Source organism: Panulirus ornatus, chromosome 1 (genome assembly GCF_036320965.1).
Source record: "Panulirus ornatus isolate Po-2019 chromosome 1, ASM3632096v1, whole genome shotgun sequence".
Lineage (NCBI taxonomy): Eukaryota > Metazoa > Arthropoda > Malacostraca > Decapoda > Palinuridae > Panulirus > Panulirus ornatus.
Window position 1 is genome coordinate 73541150 of NC_092224.1, and position 24584 is coordinate 73565733.

General features: G+C 42.4%; 1 protein-coding gene across 2 annotated transcripts in view; it reads right to left on the bottom strand.

Annotated features, from left to right (window-relative positions):
- LOC139749623 (roquin-1-like) overlaps positions 1-24584 on the bottom strand; it is a 115725-nt gene that overhangs the window by 87540 nt on the left and 3601 nt on the right. For both annotated transcript variants that reach the window (XR_011713003.1, XM_071663761.1), the window contains exon 2: positions 22283-22469. Coding sequence is in view for 1 of the 2 variants with exons in the window: in XM_071663761.1 (XP_071519862.1) it covers positions 22283-22444 (162 nt within the window). In the remaining variant the exon portion in view is untranslated. The remainder of the gene's footprint in view (positions 1-22282; positions 22470-24584) is intronic.

Sequence of the window (24584 nt, forward strand, 5' to 3'; positions counted from 1 at the left end):
TAAGAGTAAATGTGAATAAGAGCAAGGTTATTAGGTACAGTAGGGTTGAGGGTCAAGTCAATTGGGAGGTAAGTTTGAATGGAGAAAAACTGGAGGAAGTAAAGTGTTTTAGATATCTGGGAGTGGATCTGGCAGCGGATGGAACCATGGAAGCGGAAGTGGATCATAGGGTGGGGGAGGGGGCGAAAATCCTGGGAGCCTTGAAGAATGTGTGGAAGTCGAGAACATTATCTTGGAAAGCAAAAATGGGCATGTTTGAAGGAATAGTGGTTCCAACAATGTTGTATGGTTGCGAGGCGTGGGCTATGGATAGAGTTCTGCGCAGGAGGATGGATGTGCTGGAAATGAGATGTTTGAGGACAATGTGTGGAGTGAGGTGGTTTGATCGAGTAAGTAACGTAAGGGTAAGAGAGATGTGTGGAAATAAAAAGAGTGTGGTTGAGAGAGCAGAAGAGGGTGTTTTGAAATGGTTTGGGCACATGGGGAGAATGAGTGAGGAAAGATTGACCAAGAGGATATATGTGTCGGAGGTGGAGGGAACGAGGAGAAGTGGGAGACCAAATTGGAGGTGGAAAGATGGAGTGAAAAAGATTTCGTGTGATCGGGGCCTGAACATGCAGGAGGGTGAAAGGAGGGCAAGTAATAGAGTGAATTGGATCGATGTGGTATACCGGGGTTGACGTGCTGTCAGTGGATTGAATCGGGGCATGTGAAGCGTCTGGGGTAAACCCTGGAAAGCTGTGTAGGTATGTATATTTGCGTGTGTGGACGTATGTATATACATGTGTATGGGGGTGGGTTGGGCCATTTCTTTCGTCTGTTTCCTTGTGCTACCTCGCAAATGTGGGAGACAGCGGCAAAAAAAAAAAAATATATATATATATATATATATATATATATATATATATAGGTAGTATGTTTGAGGAAAGGAACCTGGATGTTTTGGCTCTGAGTGAAACGAAGCTCAAGGGTAAAGGGGAAGAGTGGTTTGGGAAGGTCTTGGGAGTAAAGTCAGGGGTTAGTGAGAAGACAAGAGCAAGGGAAGGAGTAGCAATACTCCTGAAACAGGAGTTATGGGAGTATGTGATAGAATGTAAGAAAGTAAATTCTCGATTAATATGGGTAAAACTGAAAGTTGATGGAGAGAGATGGGCGATTATTGGTGCATATGCACCTGGGCATGAGAAGAAAGGTCATGTTTTGGGAGCAGCTAAATGAGTGTGTTAGTGGTTTTGATGCACGAGACCGGGTTATAGTGATGGGCGATTTGAATGCAAAGGTGAGTAATGTGGCAGTTGAGGGAATAATTGGTATACATGGGGTGTTCAGTGTTGTAAATGGAAATGGTGAAGAGCTTGTAGATTTATGTGCTGAAAAAGGACTGATGATTGGGAATACCTGGTTTAAAAAGCGAGATATACATAAGTATACTTATGTAAGTAGGAGAGATGGCCAGAGAGCATTTTGGATACGTGTTAATTGACAGGCGCGCAAAAGAGAGACTTTTGGATGTTAATGTGCTGAGAGGTGCAACTGGAGGGATGTCTGATCATTATCTTGTGGAGGCTAAGGTGAAGATTTGTATGGGTTTTCAGAAAAGAAGAGTGAATGTTGGGGTGAAGAGGGTGGTGAGAGTAAGTGAGCTTGGGAAGGAGACTTGTGTGAGGAAGTACCAGGAGAGACTGAGTACAGAATGGAAAAAGGTGAGAACAATGGAAGTAAGGGGAGTGGGGGAGGAATGGGATGTATTTAGGGAATCAGTGATGGATTGCGCAAAAGATGCTTGTGGCATGAGAAGAGTGGGAGATGGGTTGATTAGAAAGGGTAGTGAGTGGTGGGATGAAGAAGTAAGAGTATTAGTGAAAGAGAAGAGAGAGGCATTTGGACGATTTTTGCAGGGAAAAAATGCAATTGAGTGGGAGATGTATAAAAGAAAGAGACAGGAGGTCAAGAGAAAGGTGCAAGAGGTGAAAAAAGGGCAAATGAGAGTTGGGGTGAGAGAGTATCATTAAATTTTAGGGAGAATAAAAAGATGTTCTGGAAGGAGGTAAATAAAGTGCGTAAGACAAGGGAGCAAATGGGAACTTCAGTGAAGGGCGCAAATGGGGAGGTGATAACAAGTAGTGGTGATGTGAGAAGGAGATGGAGTGAGTATTTTGAAGGTTTGTTGAATGTGTTTGATGATAGAGTGGCAGATATAGGGTGTTTTGGTCGAGGTGGTGTGCAATGTGAGAGGGTTAGGGAAAATGATTTGGTAAACAGAGAAGAGGTAGTAAAAGCTTTGCGGAAGATGAAAGCCGGCAAGGCAGCAGGTTTGGATGGTATTGCAGTGGAATTTATTAAAAAAGGGGGTGACTGTATTGTTGACTGGTTGGTAAGGTTATTTAATGTATGTATGACTCATGGTGAGGTGCCTGAGGATTGGCGGAATGCGTGCATAGTGCCATTGTACAAAGGCAAAGGGGATAAGAGTGAGTGCTCAAATTACAGAGGTATAAGTTTGTTGAGTATTCCTAGTAAATTACATGGGAGGGTATTGATTGAGAGGGTGAAGGCATGTACAGAGCATCAGATTGGGGAAGAGCAGTGTGGTTTCAGAAGTGGTAGAGGATGTGTGGATCAGGTGTTTGCTTTGAAGAATGTATGTGAGAAATACTTAGAAAAGCAAATGGATTTGTATGTAGCATTTATGGATCTTGAGAAGGCATATGATTGAGTTGATAGAGATGCTCTGTGGAAGGTATTAAGAATATATGGTGTGGGAGGAAAGTTGTTAGAAGCAGTGAAAAGTTTTTATCGAGGATGTAAGGCATGTGTACGTGTATGGTTCTACATACTTTTGCTATAAGAAGTATTTTTCCACCATGTTAATGGCTGTGTGATTCTAATTACAGGTTTACTTTTGTTGATATTGGTCCTTATGATAAGGCATCTGACTCATCAGAAAATGCAGGAAAATATTTTGAACATCCCAAATGACATACCAGTATCAATATATGGAGAACCACTCCCCTTCATTTTCATTGGTGACAAAGCCTATGGTCTTTCCACCTATATGCTAAGACTGTATGGGGACAAAAATCTCTCATCAAAAAGATTTCTAATTATCAGCTGTCGAGAGCGAGATGCTATATAGAATGCGCTTTTGGCATTCTTACAAATAAGTGGCGTAATTTCCACAAACCATTGGACATAAATGTTCGGAATGCTGAAACTACCATAGAGGCACGTTGCACAGTACACGACTTTGTAAGAGAAAGGGACGGTGTAAACTTCGAAAACACACTGAATATTATAGGACTGGATGAAGGTGAAGCTGTAATACGTCCAGGGGGTTTGTGATCAGCCATAGCAATCAGAGAAAAGTTTGCCAAGTACTTTTCTAGAAGAAAGATCTGTGCCATGGCAACTTAGAATGATCAGTAACTGACATATCTTTCACAAGCCTAATCTGAGTTCTGATTTCTAACATACTACTGTGATTGAAGTACTATTCTTTAATTCATCTTCAAAAATGAACAGAGAAACAGTGTTAAAGTTTTGATTTTGTAAGTTCAATCAGGAGTAAGATAAGTTGATAGATTTTCCTGCAGAATTGTGTTAATCTAAATAAGAAACAGAAAAAAAACATTGTACTGTCATAGACTAATATTCATCTTCCTATTATCATTCTATTCTTATTCCAAATCTACTATAAATATCTGTAACGTTATTGATTTTACAATACATGGATCATTTACAAAGAATAGCAGAGAACACAATAAAAATAATACTGAAACATACCTGCTTTATTTTTCTTTTTACAGAATCCATTTCTTTGAAGACTGGTATGCAAATGTCACACGGCTCCTCCCATGCCTTCCCTCTTGATAATCTATAGCTGTACTCATTGCAACTTGAGTCCCAAGTTGCTGGTCGTTGTTCTACTTCAATATTAAATCAGTCTGTACCAAAACCTGCCATCATACTACTACAACACCAAGTTCTGTACAAGCCAAGTTCCAATGACCGACTGGCTGGCTGTAAGCTTGGTCTGGTCGCATGACTCAGTCACCGAAAGTGGTCCTTGTGGAAAGACCCACATGATGCAGTGGCGCCATCTGTGGCGGGAATCTGTCTCCTTGCCACAGACACACGCCACTGAAGCTGTGTAAAAGCATACTATTCAAAACAAAGGAAAAACATGGGGGGCCACTGAGTGGTGCCACCAAGTGGTCCGTCTGCAAGGGCCCCAAGTGCAGCTGCCAGTATCAGTAAAAGGTCTTGTCTAGCTACAATACACACCTAAAAGTTCCTAAATCCCAAACATAATACTTCTCACAAAACTGAACTGTTTCCCCTCTACCACATCATCAGCAGTGACTTCTTGTGTGATACCTCTTGAATCCCGAGTCATAATGGAGGGCCTGTTTCATGAACCTCAGTAAGACATGGCTAAGGATGATGCAGGTTATTTTCTTCACTTGCTGTGAGTGTACATCTAGCCTCAACCTGGCGTGAAATTACTTTCAGGGTTAGTGGAGAGAAGCAATTTTGGTCAGCCAGAATTAAGGAAAGAAGCTGGTAACACCTACTCCCAAGCTTCCTGTACTGCTTCAACAATTTTTGTACAATATGCAAGAACTTGCTTATCTGGGCTGCAACTTCCTTTAAGTCATGATTTTCTTTGAAAAAAGCTATCACTGCCACTATGTCTTCCTTTGTAGTTACTCTCAATGGCACCTTAAGAGGCCACAATTGCGGGATCAACTACTGTGGACAGAGCCAAAAATGGCTATGTTCCGTACACTGAAGAAAAAATCCTCCTCTCACTGCAGCCACAAGCCCAGTGGTTGTTCCTCATGACATGTACAAAGTTGTCAAGTGTCTCCACATTGCTGCCAGACATGCAACTGAACATCAAACACCTTGGGAACCAAAGAGAGGCATATGAAATGGTTTTAGTAGAAAGAACAGTCATCAGCCCCTCTCCCGCCTCCACTTTCTGCACAGACTGTATATCTATATATACATGAATTCTTTTCTTTCATACATGTCTGCCTACCCCACGTTAGTAAAGTAGCAGATGAAGAATGCACCAAATTTGCTCACATTTACTCTCTTGCTGTCATGTGCACTGCACCAAGAAACATAGCCACCTATCCACAACTTGGCCCCAAAGATCTTTCCATGGTTTCCTCAGCCTGCTTTACATGCCCTGGTTCAGTCCACTGACAGCATGTCATCCCCTGTCAAGCAAAGTCTTCCAATTCTCTCTATCCTGTGCAAGCCTTTCTCCCTCCTCCATTTTCAGATCACAACCACTCAAAATATTTTTCACTGCATCCTTCCATCTTGTTTGGTCTCCCATTTCTTTTCCCTCCACTTCTAACACATATATTCTCTTTATCAACCTCTCCTCACTCATTCTCACCATATGTCCAAACCATTTCACTACACCCTCTTCAGCTCTTTAAACCACACTCTTATTACCACACCTCTCTCTTACCCTTTTATAACTTACTCAACCAAACCACCTCCTCTGCATGTTCTCATCCATGATCCATGTTTCTCATCCATACAACATTGTTGGAATTACTATATCTTCAAACATACCCATCTTCACCCTCCTAGAGAATGACCTATCTTTCCATACATTCTTCAATGGTCCCAAAACCTTTGTCTCCTCACCCACCATATGACTCACTTCTGCTTCCCTGGTTCCACTCACTGCCATGTCCACTTCCAGGTACCTGAAACACAACTTCTTTCAAATTTTCTCCATTCAAAATCCCCCACACAAACTTGTCCTTCTGCCCAACTAAACTTAAAAACTCGCTTTTATTTATACTTACTGTCAACTTCCATCTTTCACACCAACTCCCAAACTCAGGCACCAACTTCTGCAGTTTCTCTCTCAAACCTGCCACTAGTACCGTGTCACCAGCAAACAACAATTGACTCACTTCCCAGACTCCTTTACCCCTACAGACTGCATACCTGCCCTTCTCTCCAAGACCCTTGCCTTTACCTTCCTCACCACCCCATCAACAAATGACTTAAACAACTACAATAACATTACACACCTCAGCAGCAGACTAACCTTCACCTGCAACCACTCACTCTCCTCTTTTACTACTCATACATATGCCATACACTCTTGATATAAACTTCTTACTGCTTCATGTAGCTTTCTTCCTACACCCTATATTTGTAAGACCTTCCACAAGACATCTCTCTCAATCCTATGTACTTTCTCAAGATCCACAAATGCCACATACCAACCCTTCTGTTTCTCTAAGTATTTCTCACACACTTTTTAAAGCAAACATCACATCCACATATACTCTTCCACTCTTGAAGCCATGCTGTTCCTCACTAATCTGATGGTCTGTATATGCCTTCACCCTCTCAATCACACTCTCCATTACAACCTACCACTACCAGGTACACTCAACATACATATGTAGTTCAAACATTCACCTTTGTTCCTCTTGCCTACAATCAGTGGCACTATGCATGCATTCTGTCAGCCTCAAGCACCCTACCATGATCCAAACGATATGATGAAAATCCTAACTAGTCAATCATAACAGTCACCCCTTTCTTAATCCAGCTACTTGCCACACATCTTATACAAGGCAATCACTACCTCCTCTCTATTCATCAACCCACTTTCCATACTTGTGACTTTGTACAGCTCCCTAACCCGAACACACTACATCTACTAGCCTATCCTTAAACACATTCAACAGTCCTTCAAAATACTCACTCCATCTCACCACATCACTACCTCTTACCACTTCCCAAACAACTACTGACAATGGCGAATATGTATGTATACACACACACACACACACACACACACACACTTTTTTTTTTTCATTTTTTTGCTTTGTCGCTGTCTCCCGCGTTTGAGAGGTAGCGCAAGGAAACAGACGAAAGAAATGGCCCAACCCACCCCCATACACATGTATATACATACGTCCACACACGCAAATATACATACCTACACAGCTTTCCATGGTTTACCCCAGACGCTTCACATGCCTTGATTCAATCCACTGACAGCACATCAACCCCGGTATACCACATCGCTCCAATTCACTCTATTCCTTGCCCTCCTTTCACCCTCCTGCATGTTCAGGCCCCGATCACACAAAATCTTTTTCACTCCATCTTTCCACCTCCAATTTGGTCTCCCTCTTCTCCTCGTTCCCTCCACCTCCAACACATATATTCTCTTGGTCAATCTTTCCTCACTCATTCTCTCCATGTGCCCGAACAATTTCAAGACACCCTCTTCTGCTCTCTCAACCACGCTCTTTTTATTTCCACACATCTCTCTTACCCTTACGTTACTTACTCGATCAAACCACCTCACACCACATATTGTCCTCAAACATCTCATTTCCAGCACATCCATCCTCCTGCGCACAATTCTATACATATATATATATATATATATATATATATATATATATGTGGTTTCAAAAGTGGTAGAGGATGTGTGGATCAGGTGTTTGCTTTGAAGAATGTATGTGAGAAATACTTAGAAAAGCAAATGGATTTGTATGTAGCATTTATGGATCTGGAGAAGGCATATGATAGAGTTGATAGAGATGCTCTGTGGAAGGTATTAAGAATATATGGTGTGGGAGGCAAGTTGTTAGAAGCAGTGAAAAGTTTTTATCGAGGATGTAAGGCATGTGTACGTGTAGGAAGAGAGGAAAGTGATTGGTTCTCAGTGAATGTAGGTTTGCAGCAGGGGTGTGTGATGTCTCCATGGTTGTTTAATTTGTTTATGGATGGGGTTGTTAGGGAGGTGAATGCAAGATTTTTGGAAAGAGGGGCAAGTATGAAGTCTGTTGGGGATGAGAGAGCTTGGGAAGTGAGTCAGTTGTTGTTCGCTGATGATACAGTGCTGGTGGCTGATTCATGTGAGAAACTGCAGAAGCTGGTGGCTGAGTTTGGTAAAGTGTGTGAAAGAAGAAAGTTAAGAGTAAATGTGAATAAGAGCAAGGTTATTAGGTACAGTAGGGTTGAGGGTCAAGTCAATTGGGAGATGAGTTTGAATGGAGAAAAACTGGAGGAAGTAAAGTGTTTTAGATATCTGGGAGTGGATCTGGCAGCGGATGGAACCATGCAAGCGGAAGTGGATCATAGGGTGGGGGAGGGGGCGAAAATTCTGGGAGCCTTGAAGAATGTGTGGAAGTCGAGAACATTATCTCGGAAAGCAAAAATGGGTATGTTTGAAGGAATAGTGGTTCCAACAATGTTGTATGGTTGCGAGGCGTGGGCTATGGATAGAGTTGTGCGCAGGAGGATGGATGTGCTGGAAATGAGATGTTTGAGGACAATGTGTGGTGTGAGGTGGTTTGATCGAGTAAGTAACGTAAGGGTAAGAGAGATGTGTGGAAATAAAAAGAGCGTGGTTGAGAGAACAGAAGAGGGTGTTTTGAAATGGTTTGGGCACATGGAGAGAATGAGTGAGGAAAGATTGACCAAGAGGATATATGTGTCGGAGGTGGAGGGAACGAGGAGAAGAGGGAGACAAAACTGGAGGTGGAAAGATGGAGTGAAAAAGATTTTGTGTGATCGGGGCCTGAACATGCAGGAGGGTGAAAGGAGGGCAAGGAATAGAGTGAATTGGATCGATGTGGTATACCGGGGTTGACGTGCTGTCAGTGGATTGAATCGGGGCGTGTGAAGCGTCTGGGGTAAACCATGGAAAGCTGTGTAGGTATGTATATTTTGCGTGTGTGGACGTATGTATATACATGTGTATGGGGGTGGGTTGGGCCATTTCTTTCGTCTGTTTCCTTGCGCTATCTCGCAAACGCGGGAGACAGCGACAAAAAAAAAAAAAAAAAAAATATATATATATATATATATATATATATATATTTTTTTTTTGCTTTGTCGCTGTCTCCCGCATTTGCGGGGTAGTGCATGGAAACAGACAAAAGAAATGGCTCAACCCACACCCATACACATGTATATACATACACATCCCCACACGCAAATATACATACCTAAATACACATACATAAGTATACGTTTGTAAGTAGGAGAGATGGCCAGAGAGCGTTACTGGATTACGTGTTAATTGACAGGCGCGCGAAAGAGAGACTTTTGGATGTTAATGTGCTGAGAGGTGCAACTGGAGGGATGTCTGATCATTATCTTGTGGAGGATAAGGTGAAGATTTGTATGGGTTTTCAGAAAAGAAGAGTGAATGTTGGGGTGAAGAGGGTGGTGAGAGTAAGTGAGCTTGGGAAGGAGACTTGTGTGAGGAAGTACCAGGAGAGACTGAGTACAGAATGGAAAAAGGTGAGAACAATGGAAGTAAGGGGAGTGGGGGAGGAATGGGATGTATTTAGGGAATCAGTGATGGATTGCGCAAAAGATGCTTGTGGCACGAGAAGAGTGGGAGGTGGGTTGATTAGAAAGGGTGGTGAGTGGTGGGATGAAGAAGTAAGATTATTAGTGAAAGAGAAGAGAGAGGCATTTGGACGATTTTTGCAGGGAAAAATTGCAATTGAGTGGGAGATGTATAAAAGAAAGAGACAGGAGGTCAAGAGAAAGGTGCAAGAGGTGAAAAAGAGGGCAAATGAGAGTTGGGGTGAGAGAGTATCATCAAATTTTAGGGAAAATAAAAAGAAGTTCTGGAAGGAGGTAAATAAAGTGCGTAAGACAAGGGAGCAAATGGGAACTTCAGTGAAGGGCGCAAATGGGGAGGTGATAACAAGTAGTGGTGATGTGAGAAGGAGATGGAGTGAGTATTTTGAAGGTTTGTTGAATGTGTTTGATGATAGAGTGGCAGATATAGGGTGTTTTGGTCGAGGTGGTGTGCAAAGTGAGAGGGTTAGGGAAAATGATTTGGTAAACAAAGAAGAGGTAGTAAAAGCTTTGCGGAAGATGAAAGCCGGCAAGGCAGCAGGTTTGGATGGTATTGCAGTGGAATTTATTAAAAAAGGGGTGACTGTATTGTTGACTGGTTGGTAAGGTTATTTAATGTATGTATGACTCATGGTGAGGTGCCTGAGGATTGGCGGAATGGGTGCATAGTGCCATTGTACAAAGGCAAAGGGGATAAGAGTGAGTGCTCAAATTACAGAGGTATAAGTTTGTTGAGTATCCCTGGTAAATTATATGGGAGGGTATTGATTGAGAGGGTGAAGGCATGTACAGAGCATCAGATTGGGGAAGAGCAGTGTGGTTTCAGAAGTGGTAGAGGATGTGTGGATCAGGTGTTTACTTTGAAGAATGTATGTGAGAAATACTTAGAAAAGCAAATGGATTTGTATGTAGCATTTATGGATCTGGAGAAGGCATATGATAGAGTTGATAGAGATGCTCTGTGGAAGGTATTAAGAATATATGGTGTGGAAGGCAAGTTGTTAGAAGCAGTGAAAAGTTTTTATCGAGGATGTAAGGCATGTGTACGTGGAGGAAGAGAGGAAAGTGATTGGTTCTCAGTGAATGTAGGTTTGTGGCAGGGGTGTGTGATGTCTCCATGGTTGTTTAATTTGTTTATGGATGGGGTTGTTAGGGAGGTGAATGCAAGAGTTTTGGAAAGAGGGGCAAGTATGAAGTCTGTTGTGGATGAGAGAGCTTGAGAAGTGAGTCAGTTGTTGTTCGCTGATGATACAGCGCTGGTGGCTGATTCATGTGAGAAACTGCAGAAGCTGGTGACTGAGTTTGGTAAAGTGTGTGAAAGACGAAAGTTAAGAGTAAATGTGAATAAGAGCAAGGTTATTAGGTACAGTAGGGTTGAGGGTCAAGTCAATTGGGAGGTAAGTCTGAATGGAGAAAAACTGGAGGAAGTAAAGTGTTTTAAATATCTGGGAGTGGATCTGGCAGCGGATGGAACCATGGAAGCGGAAGTGAATCATAGGGTGGGGGAGGGGGCGAAAATCCTGGGAGCCTTGAAGAATGTGTGGAAGTCTAGAACATTATCTCGGAAAGCAAAAATGGGTATGTTTGAAGGAATAGTGGTTCCAACGCTTCACATGCCCTGATTCAATCCACTGACAGCACGTCAACCCCAGTATACCACATCGATCCAATTCACTCTATTCCTTGCCCGCCTTTCACCCTCCTGCATGTTCAGGCCCCGATCATTCAAAATCTTTTTCACTCCATCTTTCCACCTCCAATTTGGTCTCCCACTTCTCCTCGTTCCCTCCACCTCCGACACATATGTCCTCTTGGTCAATCTTTCCTCACTCATTCTCTCCATGTGCCCAAACCATTTCAAAACACCCTCTTCTGCTCTCTCAACCATGCTCTTTTTATTTCCACACATCTCTCTTACCCTTACATTACTTACTCGATCAAACCACCTCACACCACATATTGTCCTAAAACATCTCATTTCCAGCACATCCACCCTCCTGCGCACAACTCTATCCATAGCCCACGCCTTGCAACCATACAACATTGTTGGAACCACTATTCCTTCAAACATACCCATTTTTGCTTTCTGAGATAATGTTCTCGACTTCCACACATTCTTCAAGGCTCCCAGGATTTTCGCCCCCCTCTCCCACCCTATGATTCACTTCCGCGTCCATGGTTCCATCCGCTGCCAGATCCACTCCCAGATATCTAAAACACTTTACTTCCTCCAGTTTTTCTCCATTCAAACTTACCTCCCAACTGACTTGACCCTCAACCCTACTGTACCTAATAACCTTGCTCTTATTCACATTTACTCTTAACTTTCTTCTTTCACACACTTTACCAAACTCAGTCACCAGCTTCTGCAGTTTCTCACATGAATCAGCCACCAGCGCTGTATCATCAGCGAACAACAAATGACTCACTTCCCAAGCTCTCTCATCCACAATATCATCATCATTATTATCATTATTATTACTAATGAAAAGAGTGTGGTTGAGAGAGCAGAAGAGGGTGTATTGAAATGGTTAGGTCACATGGGGAGAATGAGTGAGGAAAGATTAACAAAGAGGATATATGCATCAGAGGTGCAGGGAATGAGGAGACGTGGGAGGCCAAATTGGAAGTGGAAGGATGGAGTGAAAAAGACTGAGTGATCAGGGCCTGAACATACAGGAGGGTGAAAGGCACGCAAGGAATAGAGTGAATTGGAAAATTGTGGTATATTGGGGTTGACATGCTGTCAATGGATTGAACCAGGGTATGTAAAGCATCTGGAGTAAACCATGGAAAGTTTTGTGGGGCCTGGATGTGGTAAGGGAGCTGTGGTTTTGGTGCATTACATATGACAGCTAAAGACTGAGTGTGAACGAATGTGGCCTTTGATGTCTTTTTCTAGCGCTACCTCGCACACATGCGGGTGGAGCGGGGTGCTGTTTTTTCATCTGTGGCAGGGTGGTGGCCAGAGTGGACGAAGGCAGCATGTAAGAGTATGTACATGTGTATGTATGTATATGTTTGTATGTATATGTTGAAATGTATAGGTATGTATATGTGTGTGTGTGTGTGTGTGTGTGTGTGTGTGGGCGTTTATGTATACACATGTGTATGTGGGTGGGTTGGGCCATTCATTCGTCTGTTTCCTTGTGCTACCTCAATAACGCAGGAGACAGCGACAAAGTATAATAAATATAAATATATTATTATTACTATACTTTTTAGCCGTTTCCTGTGTTAGCAAGGTAGCACCAGGAAACAGACGAAGAAAGAATGGACCATCCACTCATAAACACATACATATACATAAACGCCCATACATGCACATATACATATCAACTAATCCACATACACATACACAGAGACATGCATATATCCACATGTACACATTCATACTTGCTTGCTTTCACCTATTTCTGGTGCTATCCAGTCCCACAGGAACAGTATTGCTATCCTCTGCTTCAGTGAGGTAGCACTAGAAAAGCAGCCTTGTTAGGCAACCATTTAATTGACCAACCCCAATGGCTAGACAAACATCTGGGTTGACTGTAGACCGACTGCTGTATCCAGGATTTGAACCTATGCACCTGACCACTGATGGCTTCTGAATGCATCACAGTAAGGAACACTAACCAACACACTATCTCACATTACATAGTGTCTTCATTCATTTAATTTCCAACACATCCACCCACATCCATACAGCCTCATCTATAGCCTATGCGTCAGAATCTCATATTTTTGGGACAGCTATACCTTTAAGCATCTTTGCCCTTCCAGATAATGACCTCTCTTTCCACACATTCTTCAGCGCTCTAAGAACCTTCAAACCCTTACCCACCTTAAGATGAACTTCCACTTCCATGGTTCCATTCACTGCTGTGTCCACTTCTAGGGATCTAATACACTTCACTTCCTCCAATTTTTCTCCATTCACACGTATACCCCAACTAACCTGTCCCTCAATCCAGCTAAACCTAATAAACTTGCTTTTAATCATATTTACCTTCAACTTCCTCCTTTTATACACTCATGCAGACTCAGTCACCAAATTCTGCAGTTTTTCATTTGAATCTGCCACCAGTTCTGCATCATCTGCAAACAACTAACACACTTCCAAGGCCCTCTCATTCCCTACACACTGCATTCTCACCCCTCTCTCCAAGACTCTTGCATTTATCTCCCTTATCATCTCATTCATAAACAAATTAAACAACTATGATGACATAAAACACCCCTGCTACAGACCAACCATCACTTGGAATCAATCATTCTCCTCTCTTCCTACTCATACACATGTCTTACACCCTTGATAAAAATGTCTAACTTCTTCAAGCAATTTTCCCTCCACACTCCATATTCTGAAGGCCTTTTACAAAGCATCTCTAGTGACCCTATCATATACCCTCTCTAGGTCCATAAATGCTACATACAAACCCATCTGTTTCTTTAAGTATTTCTCACACATTCAACAGTCCTTCAAAATACTCACTCCATCTCACCACATCACTACCTCTTACCACTTCCCAAACAACTACTGACAATGGCGAATATGTATGTATACACACACACACCACACACACACACACACACACTTTTTTTTTTTCATTTTTTTGCTTGCGCTGGTCTCCGCGTATGAGAGTTAGCGAAGGCAACTACGAACGAAATTTCCCCCCCCCCACAAAAGTAATATACTTCCCCCCACGCAAACAAACAAAAACCCATAATCCATTTATACCCTCCCACCCTAAACCCATCAATCAACACAACCCATCCCCTCCCCACCCCCTTATACACCCCACTCACCCCAAACCCTCTATTCCTTGCCCTCCTTTCACCCTCCTGCATGTTCAGGCCCCGATCACACAAAATCTTTTTCACTCCATCTTTCCACCTCCAATTTGGTCTCCCTCTTCTCCTCGTTCCCTCCACCTCCAACACATATATTCTCTTGGTCAATCTTTCCTCACTCATTCTCTCCATGTGCCCGAACAATTTCAAGACACCCTCTTCTGCTCTCTCAACCACGCTCTTTTTATTTCCACACATCTCTCTTACCCTTACGTTACTTACTCGATCAAACCACCTCACACCACATATTGTCCTCAAACATCTCATTTCCAGCACATCCATCCTCCTGCGCACAATTCTATACATATATATATATATATATATATATATGTGGTTTCAAAAGTGGTAGAGGATGTGTGGATCAGGTGTTTGCTTTGAAGAATGTATGTGAGAAATACTTAGAAAAGCAAATGGATTTGTATGTAGCATTTATGGATCTGGAGAAGGCATATGATAGAGTTGATAGAGATGCTCTGTGGAAGGTATTAAGAATATATGGTGTGGGAGGCAAGTTGTTAGAAGCAGTGAAAAGTTTTTATCGAGGATGTAAGGCATGTGTACGTGTAGGAAGAGAGGAAAGTGATTGGTTCTCAGTGAATGTAGGTTTGCAGCAGGGGTGTGTGATGTCTCCATGGTTGTTTAATTTGTTTATGGATGGGGTTGTTAGGGAGGTGAATGCAAGATTTTTGGAAAGAGGGGCAAGTATGAAGTCTGTTGGGGATGAGAGAGCTTGGGAAGTGAGTCAGTTGTTGTTCGCTGATGATACAGTGCTGGTGGCTGATTCATGTGAGAAACTGCAGAAGCTGGTGGCTGAGTTTGGTAAAGTGTGTGAAAGAAGAAAGTTAAGAGTAAATGTGAATAAGAGCAAGGTTATTAGGTACAGTAGGGTTGAGGGTCAAGTCAATTGGGAGATGAGTTTGAATGGAGAAAAACTGGAGGAAGTAAAGTGTTTTAGATATCTGGGAGTGGATCTGGCAGCGGATGGAACCATGCAAGCGGAAGTGGATCATAGGGTGGGGGAGGGGGCGAAAATTCTGGGAGCCTTGAAGAATGTGTGGAAGTCGAGAACATTATCTCGGAAAGCAAAAATGGGTATGTTTGAAGGAATAGTGGTTCCAACAATGTTGTATGGTTGCGAGGCGTGGGCTATGGATAGAGTTGTGCGCAGGAGGATGGATGTGCTGGAAATGAGATGTTTGAGGACAATGTGTGGTGTGAGGTGGTTTGATCGAGTAAGTAACGTAAGGGTAAGAGAGATGTGTGGAAATAAAAAGAGCGTGGTTGAGAGAACAGAAGAGGGTGTTTTGAAATGGTTTGGGCACATGGAGAGAATGAGTGAGGAAAGATTGACCAAGAGGATATATGTGTCGGAGGTGGAGGGAACGAGGAGAAGAGGGAGACCAAACTGGAGGTGGAAAGATGGAGTGAAAAAGATTTTGTGTGATCGGGGCCTGAACATGCAGGAGGGTGAAAGGAGGGCAAGGAATAGAGTGAATTGGATCGATGTGGTATACCGGGGTTGACGTGCTGTCAGTGGATTGAATCGGGGCGTGTGAAGCGTCTGGGGTAAACCATGGAAAGCTGTGTAGGTATGTATATTTTGCGTGTGTGGACGTATGTATATACATGTGTATGGGGGTGGGTTGGGCCATTTCTTTCGTCTGTTTCCTTGCGCTACCTCGCAAACGCGGGAGACAGCGACAAAAAAAAAAAAAAAAAAAATATATATATATATATATATATATATATATATTTTTTTTTTGCTTTGTCGCTGTCTCCCGCATTTGCGAGGTAGTGCAAGGAAACAGACAAAAGAAATGGCTCAACCCACACCCATACACATGTATATACATACACATCCCCACACGCAAATATACATACCTAAATACACATACATAAGTATACGTTTGTAAGTAGGAGAGATGGCCAGAGAGCGTTACTGGATTACGTGTTAATTGACAGGCGCGCGAAAGAGAGACTTTTGGATGTTAATGTGCTGAGAGGTGCAACTGGAGGGATGTCTGATCATTATCTTGTGGAGGATAAGGTGAAGATTTGTATGGGTTTTCAGAAAAGAAGAGTGAATGTTGGGGTGAAGAGGGTGGTGAGAGTAAGTGAGCTTGGGAAGGAGACTTGTGTGAGGAAGTACCAGGAGAGACTGAGTACAGAATGGAAAAAGGTGAGAACAATGGAAGTAAGGGGAGTGGGGGAGGAATGGGATGTATTTAGGGAATCAGTGATGGATTGCGCAAAAGATGCTTGTGGCACGAGAAGAGTGGGAGGTGGGTTGATTAGAAAGGGTGGTGAGTGGTGGGATGAAGAAGTAAGATTATTAGTGAAAGAGAAGAGAGAGGCATTTGGACGATTTTTGCAGGGAAAAATTGCAATTGAGTGGGAGATGTATAAAAGAAAGAGACAGGAGGTCAAGAGAAAGGTGCAAGAGGTGAAAAAGAGGGCAAATGAGAGTTGGGGTGAGAGAGTATCATCAAATTTTAGGGAAAATAAAAAGAAGTTCTGGAAGGAGGTAAATAAAGTGCGTAAGACAAGGGAGCAAATGGGAACTTCAGTGAAGGGCGCAAATGGGGAGGTGATAACAAGTAGTGGTGATGTGAGAAGGAGATGGAGTGAGTATTTTGAAGGTTTGTTGAATGTGTTTGATGATAGAGTGGCAGATATAGGGTGTTTTGGTCGAGGTGGTGTGCAAAGTGAGAGGGTTAGGGAAAATGATTTGGTAAACAAAGAAGAGGTAGTAAAAGCTTTGCGGAAGATGAAAGCCGGCAAGGCAGCAGGTTTGGATGGTATTGCAGTGGAATTTATTAAAAAAGGGGTGACTGTATTGTTGACTGGTTGGTAAGGTTATTTAATGTATGTATGACTCATGGTGAGGTGCCTGAGGATTGGCGGAATGGGTGCATAGTGCCATTGTACAAAGGCAAAGGGGATAAGAGTGAGTGCTCAAATTACAGAGGTATAAGTTTGTTGAGTATCCCTGGTAAATTATATGGGAGGGTATTGATTGAGAGGGTGAAGGCATGTACAGAGCATCAGATTGGGGAAGAGCAGTGTGGTTTCAGAAGTGGTAGAGGATGTGTGGATCAGGTGTTTACTTTGAAGAATGTATGTGAGAAATACTTAGAAAAGCAAATGGATTTGTATGTAGCATTTATGGATCTGGAGAAGGCATATGATAGAGTTGATAGAGATGCTCTGTGGAAGGTATTAAGAATATATGGTGTGGAAGGCAAGTTGTTAGAAGCAGTGAAAAGTTTTTATCGAGGATGTAAGGCATGTGTACGTGGAGGAAGAGAGGAAAGTGATTGGTTCTCAGTGAATGTAGGTTTGTGGCAGGGGTGTGTGATGTCTCCATGGTTGTTTAATTTGTTTATGGATGGGGTTGTTAGGGAGGTGAATGCAAGAGTTTTGGAAAGAGGGGCAAGTATGAAGTCTGTTGTGGATGAGAGAGCTTGAGAAGTGAGTCAGTTGTTGTTCGCTGATGATACAGCGCTGGTGGCTGATTCATGTGAGAAACTGCAGAAGCTGGTGACTGAGTTTGGTAAAGTGTGTGAAAGACGAAAGTTAAGAGTAAATGTGAATAAGAGCAAGGTTATTAGGTACAGTAGGGTTGAGGGTCCAAGTCAATTGGGAGGTAAGTCTGAATGGAGAAAAACTGGAGGAAGTAAAGTGTTTTAAATATCTGGGAGTGGATCTGGCAGCGGATGGAACCATGGAAGCGGAAGTGAATCATAGGGTGGGGGAGGGGGCGAAAATCCTGGGAGCCTTGAAGAATGTGTGGAAGTCTAGAACATTATCTCGGAAAGCAAAAATGGGTATGTTTGAAGGAATAGTGGTTCCAACGCTTCACATGCCCTGATTCAATCCACTGACAGCACGTCAACCCCAGTATACCACATCGATCCAATTCACTCTATTCCTTGCCCGCCTTTCACCCTCCTGCATGTTCAGGCCCCGATCACTCAAAATCTTTTTCACTCCATCTTTCCACCTCCAATTTGGTCTCCCACTTCTCCTCGTTCCCTCCACCTCCGACACATATGTCCTCTTGGTCAATCTTTCCTCACTCATTCTCTCCATGTGCCCAAACCATTTCAAAACACCCTCTTCTGCTCTCTCAACCATGCTCTTTTTATTTCCACACATCTCTCTTACCCTTACATTACTTACTCGATCAAACCACCTCACACCACATATTGTCCTAAAACATCTCATTTCCAGCACATCCACCCTCCTGCGCACAACTCTATCCATAGCCCACGCCTTGCAACCATACAACATTGTTGGAACCACTATTCCTTCAAACATACCCATTTTTGCTTTCTGAGATAATGTTCTCGACTTCCACACATTCTTCAAGGCTCCCAGGATTTTCGCCCCCTCTCCCACCCTATGATTCACTTCCGCGTCCATGGTTCCATCCGCTGCCAGATCCACTCCCAGATATCTAAAACACTTTACTTCCTCCAGTTTTTCTCCATTCAAACTTACCTCCCAACTGACTTGACCCTCAACCCTACTGTACCTAATAACCTTGCTCTTATTCACATTTACTCTTAACTTTCTTCTTTCACACACTTTACCAAACTCAGTCACCAGCTTCTGCAGTTTCTCACATGAATCAGCCACCAGCGCTGTATCATCAGCGAACAACAAATGACTCACTTCCCAAGCTCTCTCATCCACAATATCATCATCATTATTATCATTATTATTACTAATGAAAAGAGTGTGGTTGAGAGAGCAGAAGAGGGTGTATTGAAATGGTTAGGTCACATGGGGAGAATGAGTGAGGAAAGATTAACAAAGAGGATATATGCATCAGAGGTGCAGGGAATGAGGAGACGTGGGAGGCCAAATTGGAAGTGGAAGGATGGAGTGAAAAAGACTGAGTGATCAGGGCCTGAACATACAGGAGGGTGAAAGGCACGCAAGGAATAGAGTGAATTGGAAAATTGTGGTATATTGGGGTTGACATGCTGTCAATGGATTGAACCAGGGTATGTAAAGCATCTGGAGTAAACCATGGAAAGTTTTGTGGGGCCTGGATGTGGTAAGGGAGCTGTGGTTTTGGTGCATTACATATGACAGCTAAAGACTGAGTGTGAACGAATGTGGCCTTTGATGTCTTTTTCTAGCGCTACCTCGCACACATGCGGGTGGAGCGGGGTGCTGTTTTTTCATCTGTGGCAGGGTGGTGGCCAGAGTGGACGAAGGCAGCATGTAAGAGTATGTACATGTGTATGTATGTATATGTTTGTATGTATATGTTGAAATGTATAGGTATGTATATGTGTGTGTGTGTGTGTGTGTGTGTGTGTGTGGGCGTTTATGTATACACATGTGTATGTGGGTGGGTTGGGCCATTCATTCGTCTGTTTCCTTGTGCTACCTCAATAACGCAGGAGACAGCGACAAAGTATAATAAATATAAATATATTATTATTACTATACTTTTTAGCCGTTTCCTGTGTTAGCAAGGTAGCACCAGGAAACAGACGAAGAAAGAATGGACCATCCACTCATAAACACATACATATACATAAACGCCCATACATGCACATATACATATCAACTAATCCACATACACATACACAGAGACATGCATATATCCACATGTACACATTCATACTTGCTTGCTTTCACCTATTTCTGGTGCTATCCAGTCCCACAGGAACAGTATTGCTATCCTCTGCTTCAGTGAGGTAGCACTAGAAAAGCAGCCTTGTTAGGCAACCATTTAATTGACCAACCCCAATGGCTAGACAAACATCTGGGTTGACTGTAGACCGACTGCTGTATCCAGGATTTGAACCTATGCACCTGACCACTGATGGCTTCTGAATGCATCACAGTAAGGAACACTAACCAACACACTATCTCACATTACATAGTGTCTTCATTCATTTAATTTCCAACACATCCACCCACATCCATACAGCCTCATCTATAGCCTATGCGTCAGAATCTCATATTTTTGGGACAGCTATACCTTTAAGCATCTTTGCCCTTCCAGATAATGACCTCTCTTTCCACACATTCTTCAGCGCTCTAAGAACCTTCAAACCCTTACCCACCTTAAGATGAACTTCCACTTCCATGGTTCCATTCACTGCTGTGTCCACTTCTAGGGATCTAATACACTTCACTTCCTCCAATTTTTCTCCATTCACACGTATACCCCAACTAACCTGTCCCTCAATCCAGCTAAACCTAATAAACTTGCTTTTAATCATATTTACCTTCAACTTCCTCCTTTTATACACTCATGCAGACTCAGTCACCAAATTCTGCAGTTTTTCATTTGAATCTGCCACCAGTTCTGCATCATCTGCAAACAACTAACACACTTCCAAGGCCCTCTCATTCCCTACACACTGCATTCTCACCCCTCTCTCCAAGACTCTTGCATTTATCTCCCTTATCATCTCATTCATAAACAAATTAAACAACTATGATGACATAAAACACCCCTGCTACAGACCAACCATCACTTGGAATCAATCATTCTCCTCTCTTCCTACTCATACACATGTCTTACACCCTTGATAAAAATGTCTAACTTCTTCAAGCAATTTTCCCTCCACACTCCATATTCTGAAGGCCTTTTACAAAGCATCTCTAGTGACCCTATCATATACCCTCTCTAGGTCCATAAATGCTACATACAAACCCATCTGTTTCTTTAAGTATTTCTCACACATTTCTTTTAAAGTAAATCATTGATCCACACATCCTCTTCCACTTCTGAACCATACTGATCCTCCCCAATCTGATGCTCTGTGCACATTTTCACCCTCTCAGTAACTAACCTCCCATAAAAGTTACCTAACCTTCATCCCCCTTGTCTCTCTACTAACAATACCTCAATATTTTTTCCACATCCTATTTACTCTCCTAAAATGGCTTTGCTTCTCATGTTTTTTTTGTAAATTATTCTTACCTAACAACCAATGAAGTTCGCACTACTCATTATATAAACCGCACTGTTCAATTACTCACTCTTCTAATATCTCTCACTGAAATGTCATTTCACTCTACTGTCCATCATACAATTCTTCATTCTATTCATAATACCTTTATTTCATTTATTATACTTTGTCGCTGTCTTCCGCGTTAGCGAGGTAGCACAAGGAAACAGAAGAAAGAATGGCCCAACTGACCCACATACACATGTATATACATACATGCCCACACATGCACATATACATACCTATATATTTCAATGTATACATACATATACATACACAGACATATACATATATACACAAGTACATATTCATACATACTGCCTTCATCCATTCCCACCGCCACCCTGACATGCATGAAATGGCACCCCCTTCCCCACGTGCGTGCGAGGTAGCACTAGGAAAAGACAACAAAGGCCACATTCATTCTCACTCAGTCTCTCGCTGTCATGTACAATGCACCGAAACCACACCTCCCTTTCCACATCCAGGCCCCACAAAACTTTCCATAGTTTACCCCAGATGCTTCACATGCCCTGGTTCAATCCACTGACAGTACGATGACCCTGGTACACCACATCATTCCAATTCACTCTATTCCTTGTACTCCTTTCACAATCCTGTATGTTCAGGCTCCAATCTCTCAAAATCTTTTTGACTCCATCCTTCCACCTCCAATTTGGTCTCTCACTTCTCCTCGTTCCCTCCACCTCTGACACATATATCCTCTTTGTCAATCTTTCCTCACTCATTCTCTCCATGTGACCAAACCACTTCAAAATACCCTCTTCTGCTCTCTCAACCACACTCTTTTTATTACCAGACATCTCTCTTACCCTTTCATTACTTCATCAAACCACCTCTCTATTTATAATATGATCCAGAATTCTCCAGCACTTATAATCTAATTACATTGTATTTATATCCAGCAAGTTCTTTCCATTTACTATATTTTCTTACCTATACATGACTACTTTGGAAATCATTCTAATCCATCTTTGCACTAACCATTTAATCCTCCTTCAATGAACTGAAGAAACTCCTAAAATGGAATATCATTGTGAACATACCTGGTCATAAGGACACTGGTTACGCTGCAGCTTGGCCAGGCAAGCACGGCAGACAGTGTGTCCACAGCCCAGGCTGATAGGCCCACGCTGACCACTGTCAAATTCATGGCAGCAAATAGGACACGATAAGAACTCGGTCCACTGAGGAGCCTGGATCGGCATGCTCCCAGAATCATGCTACAAATGCCTGTGGAAGAAAGGGATACAATATCAAAAAATATAGATAGCTACATTATGGTCACTATAAAAGAATACATTAACCTAATCTGCAGATTAACTTCGTTTTCATGCATGATTGCCATTTTGTGCATCAACGAGGTAGCACCAGGGCCAGATAAATAAAGGTCACAACTGCTTATATCCATTCTCTGGCTTTTGTGCATAATGCACTGAAACCACAGCTCCTTGTCTACAACCAGGCCCCACAGACTTTTCCATAGTTTAACCTAGATGCTTCTCATGCCCTAGTTCAGTCCACTGACAGAACATCAACCCCAGTGTACCACACTGTTCCAATTCACTCTCTCTCGCACATCCCTCTTTTCACTCCAGCATGTTCAGGCTCTGATCATTCAAAATCTTTTTCACTCCATCCTTCCATCTCTAATTTGGTCTCCTTGTTCAACTTGTTCCCTTCCCTTCTGGCACATATATTCTCTTTGTCCAAACATTTCAGCACAACCTCTTTATCTCTCTCAACCACAATCTTTATATTACCACAACTCTCTTTTTCTTTCATTACTTACCCAAACAAGCCACCTCACACTACATATTGCCCTCAGACATTTCACTTCACACACATTCATCCTCCTCTAAACAGACTTACCCATGCCTCACATCCATTCAATACTGCTTGGATGACCATACCTTCAAACATACCTATTTTTGCCCTCCCAGATAACATTCTGTTTCCACACATTCTACTCCCTGAATCTCCATCCCCTTACCCATCCTATCACTCACTTCCACTTTCATGGTTTCAATCACTGTCATGTCCACACCCAGGCATCTAAAGATATTCACTTCCTCAAAGCTTTCTTCATTCAAACCCACACCCCTACCAATCAGGCCCTCGACCCTGCTAAACCAACTTTGCATTTACTCACAATTTCTTTCAACTTCTCCCTTTTACACACTCTTCCAAACTCAGTCACCAACTTTTAAAGTTTCTTAATCAAATCAGCCACTAGTGCTATATTATCAGCAAACAATAACTGAATCACTTCCTAGGCCCTCTCATATCTAACAGACTGCATACTTGCCCATCTCTTCACGAGTCTTACCAAACTATCCATTAATAAACTGAACAACCATGATGACATCACACATCCCTGTTGCATACCAAACTTCACTTGGAACCTTTCACTCTCCCCTCTTCCTACTCATACATATGACTGACACCCTTGATAAAAACTTCTCACTACTTCTACCACCTTATCTCCCACAATCTGTAATCTTAAGATCTTACCTTCAACAAGGGATCTCAATAAACCCTATCATATCCTTTCTCCAGATCGGTAAATGCCACGTGAAAATCCATCTGTTTCACTAAGTACTTCTCACACACATCCTATCCTTTAAAATAGACACCTGATCCACACATCCTCTAACACTTCTGAAACCATACTGTTCCTCCTCAATCTGATGCCCTGTACATGCCATCATCCTCTCAATCACTACCCTACAATACAACTTATCAGGTACAATCAACAAACTTATACCTCTTTGCTTTGAACATTTATCTCTTTCCACCTGCCTTTATACAGTGACACTATACATGCATTCTGACAGTCCTAAGGTACCTCACTATGATCTATACATAACTGAAAATCCTTACAAACCAATCAAGAACACAACCAACTTACAGATCCATAAATGCCCCATACAGATCCATTTGTTTATCTAAGTACTTCTCACACACATTCTTTAAAGTAGAACATCTGATCCACACATCCTCTAACACTTCTAAAACCACAATGCTCCTCCCCAATTTGATGCTCTGTACATGCCATCATCATCTCAATCACTACCCTCTTATATGACTTACCAGGTACACTCAACAAACTCATACCTTTGTGGTTTGAACATTCATCTTTTTTCCCAATCCCTTTATAAAATGGCATTGTACATAAATTCTGCCAATCCTACGGCACCTCATCATGATCCATGCATACAATGAAAATCCTTACCAACCAATTAACAACACAGCCACCCTCTTTTTTTAACAAATTCAATTGCAATACCTTCCACTCCAGCCACACTTCATCTTATATAAGGATTTAACCACCTCTTCTCTCTTCAC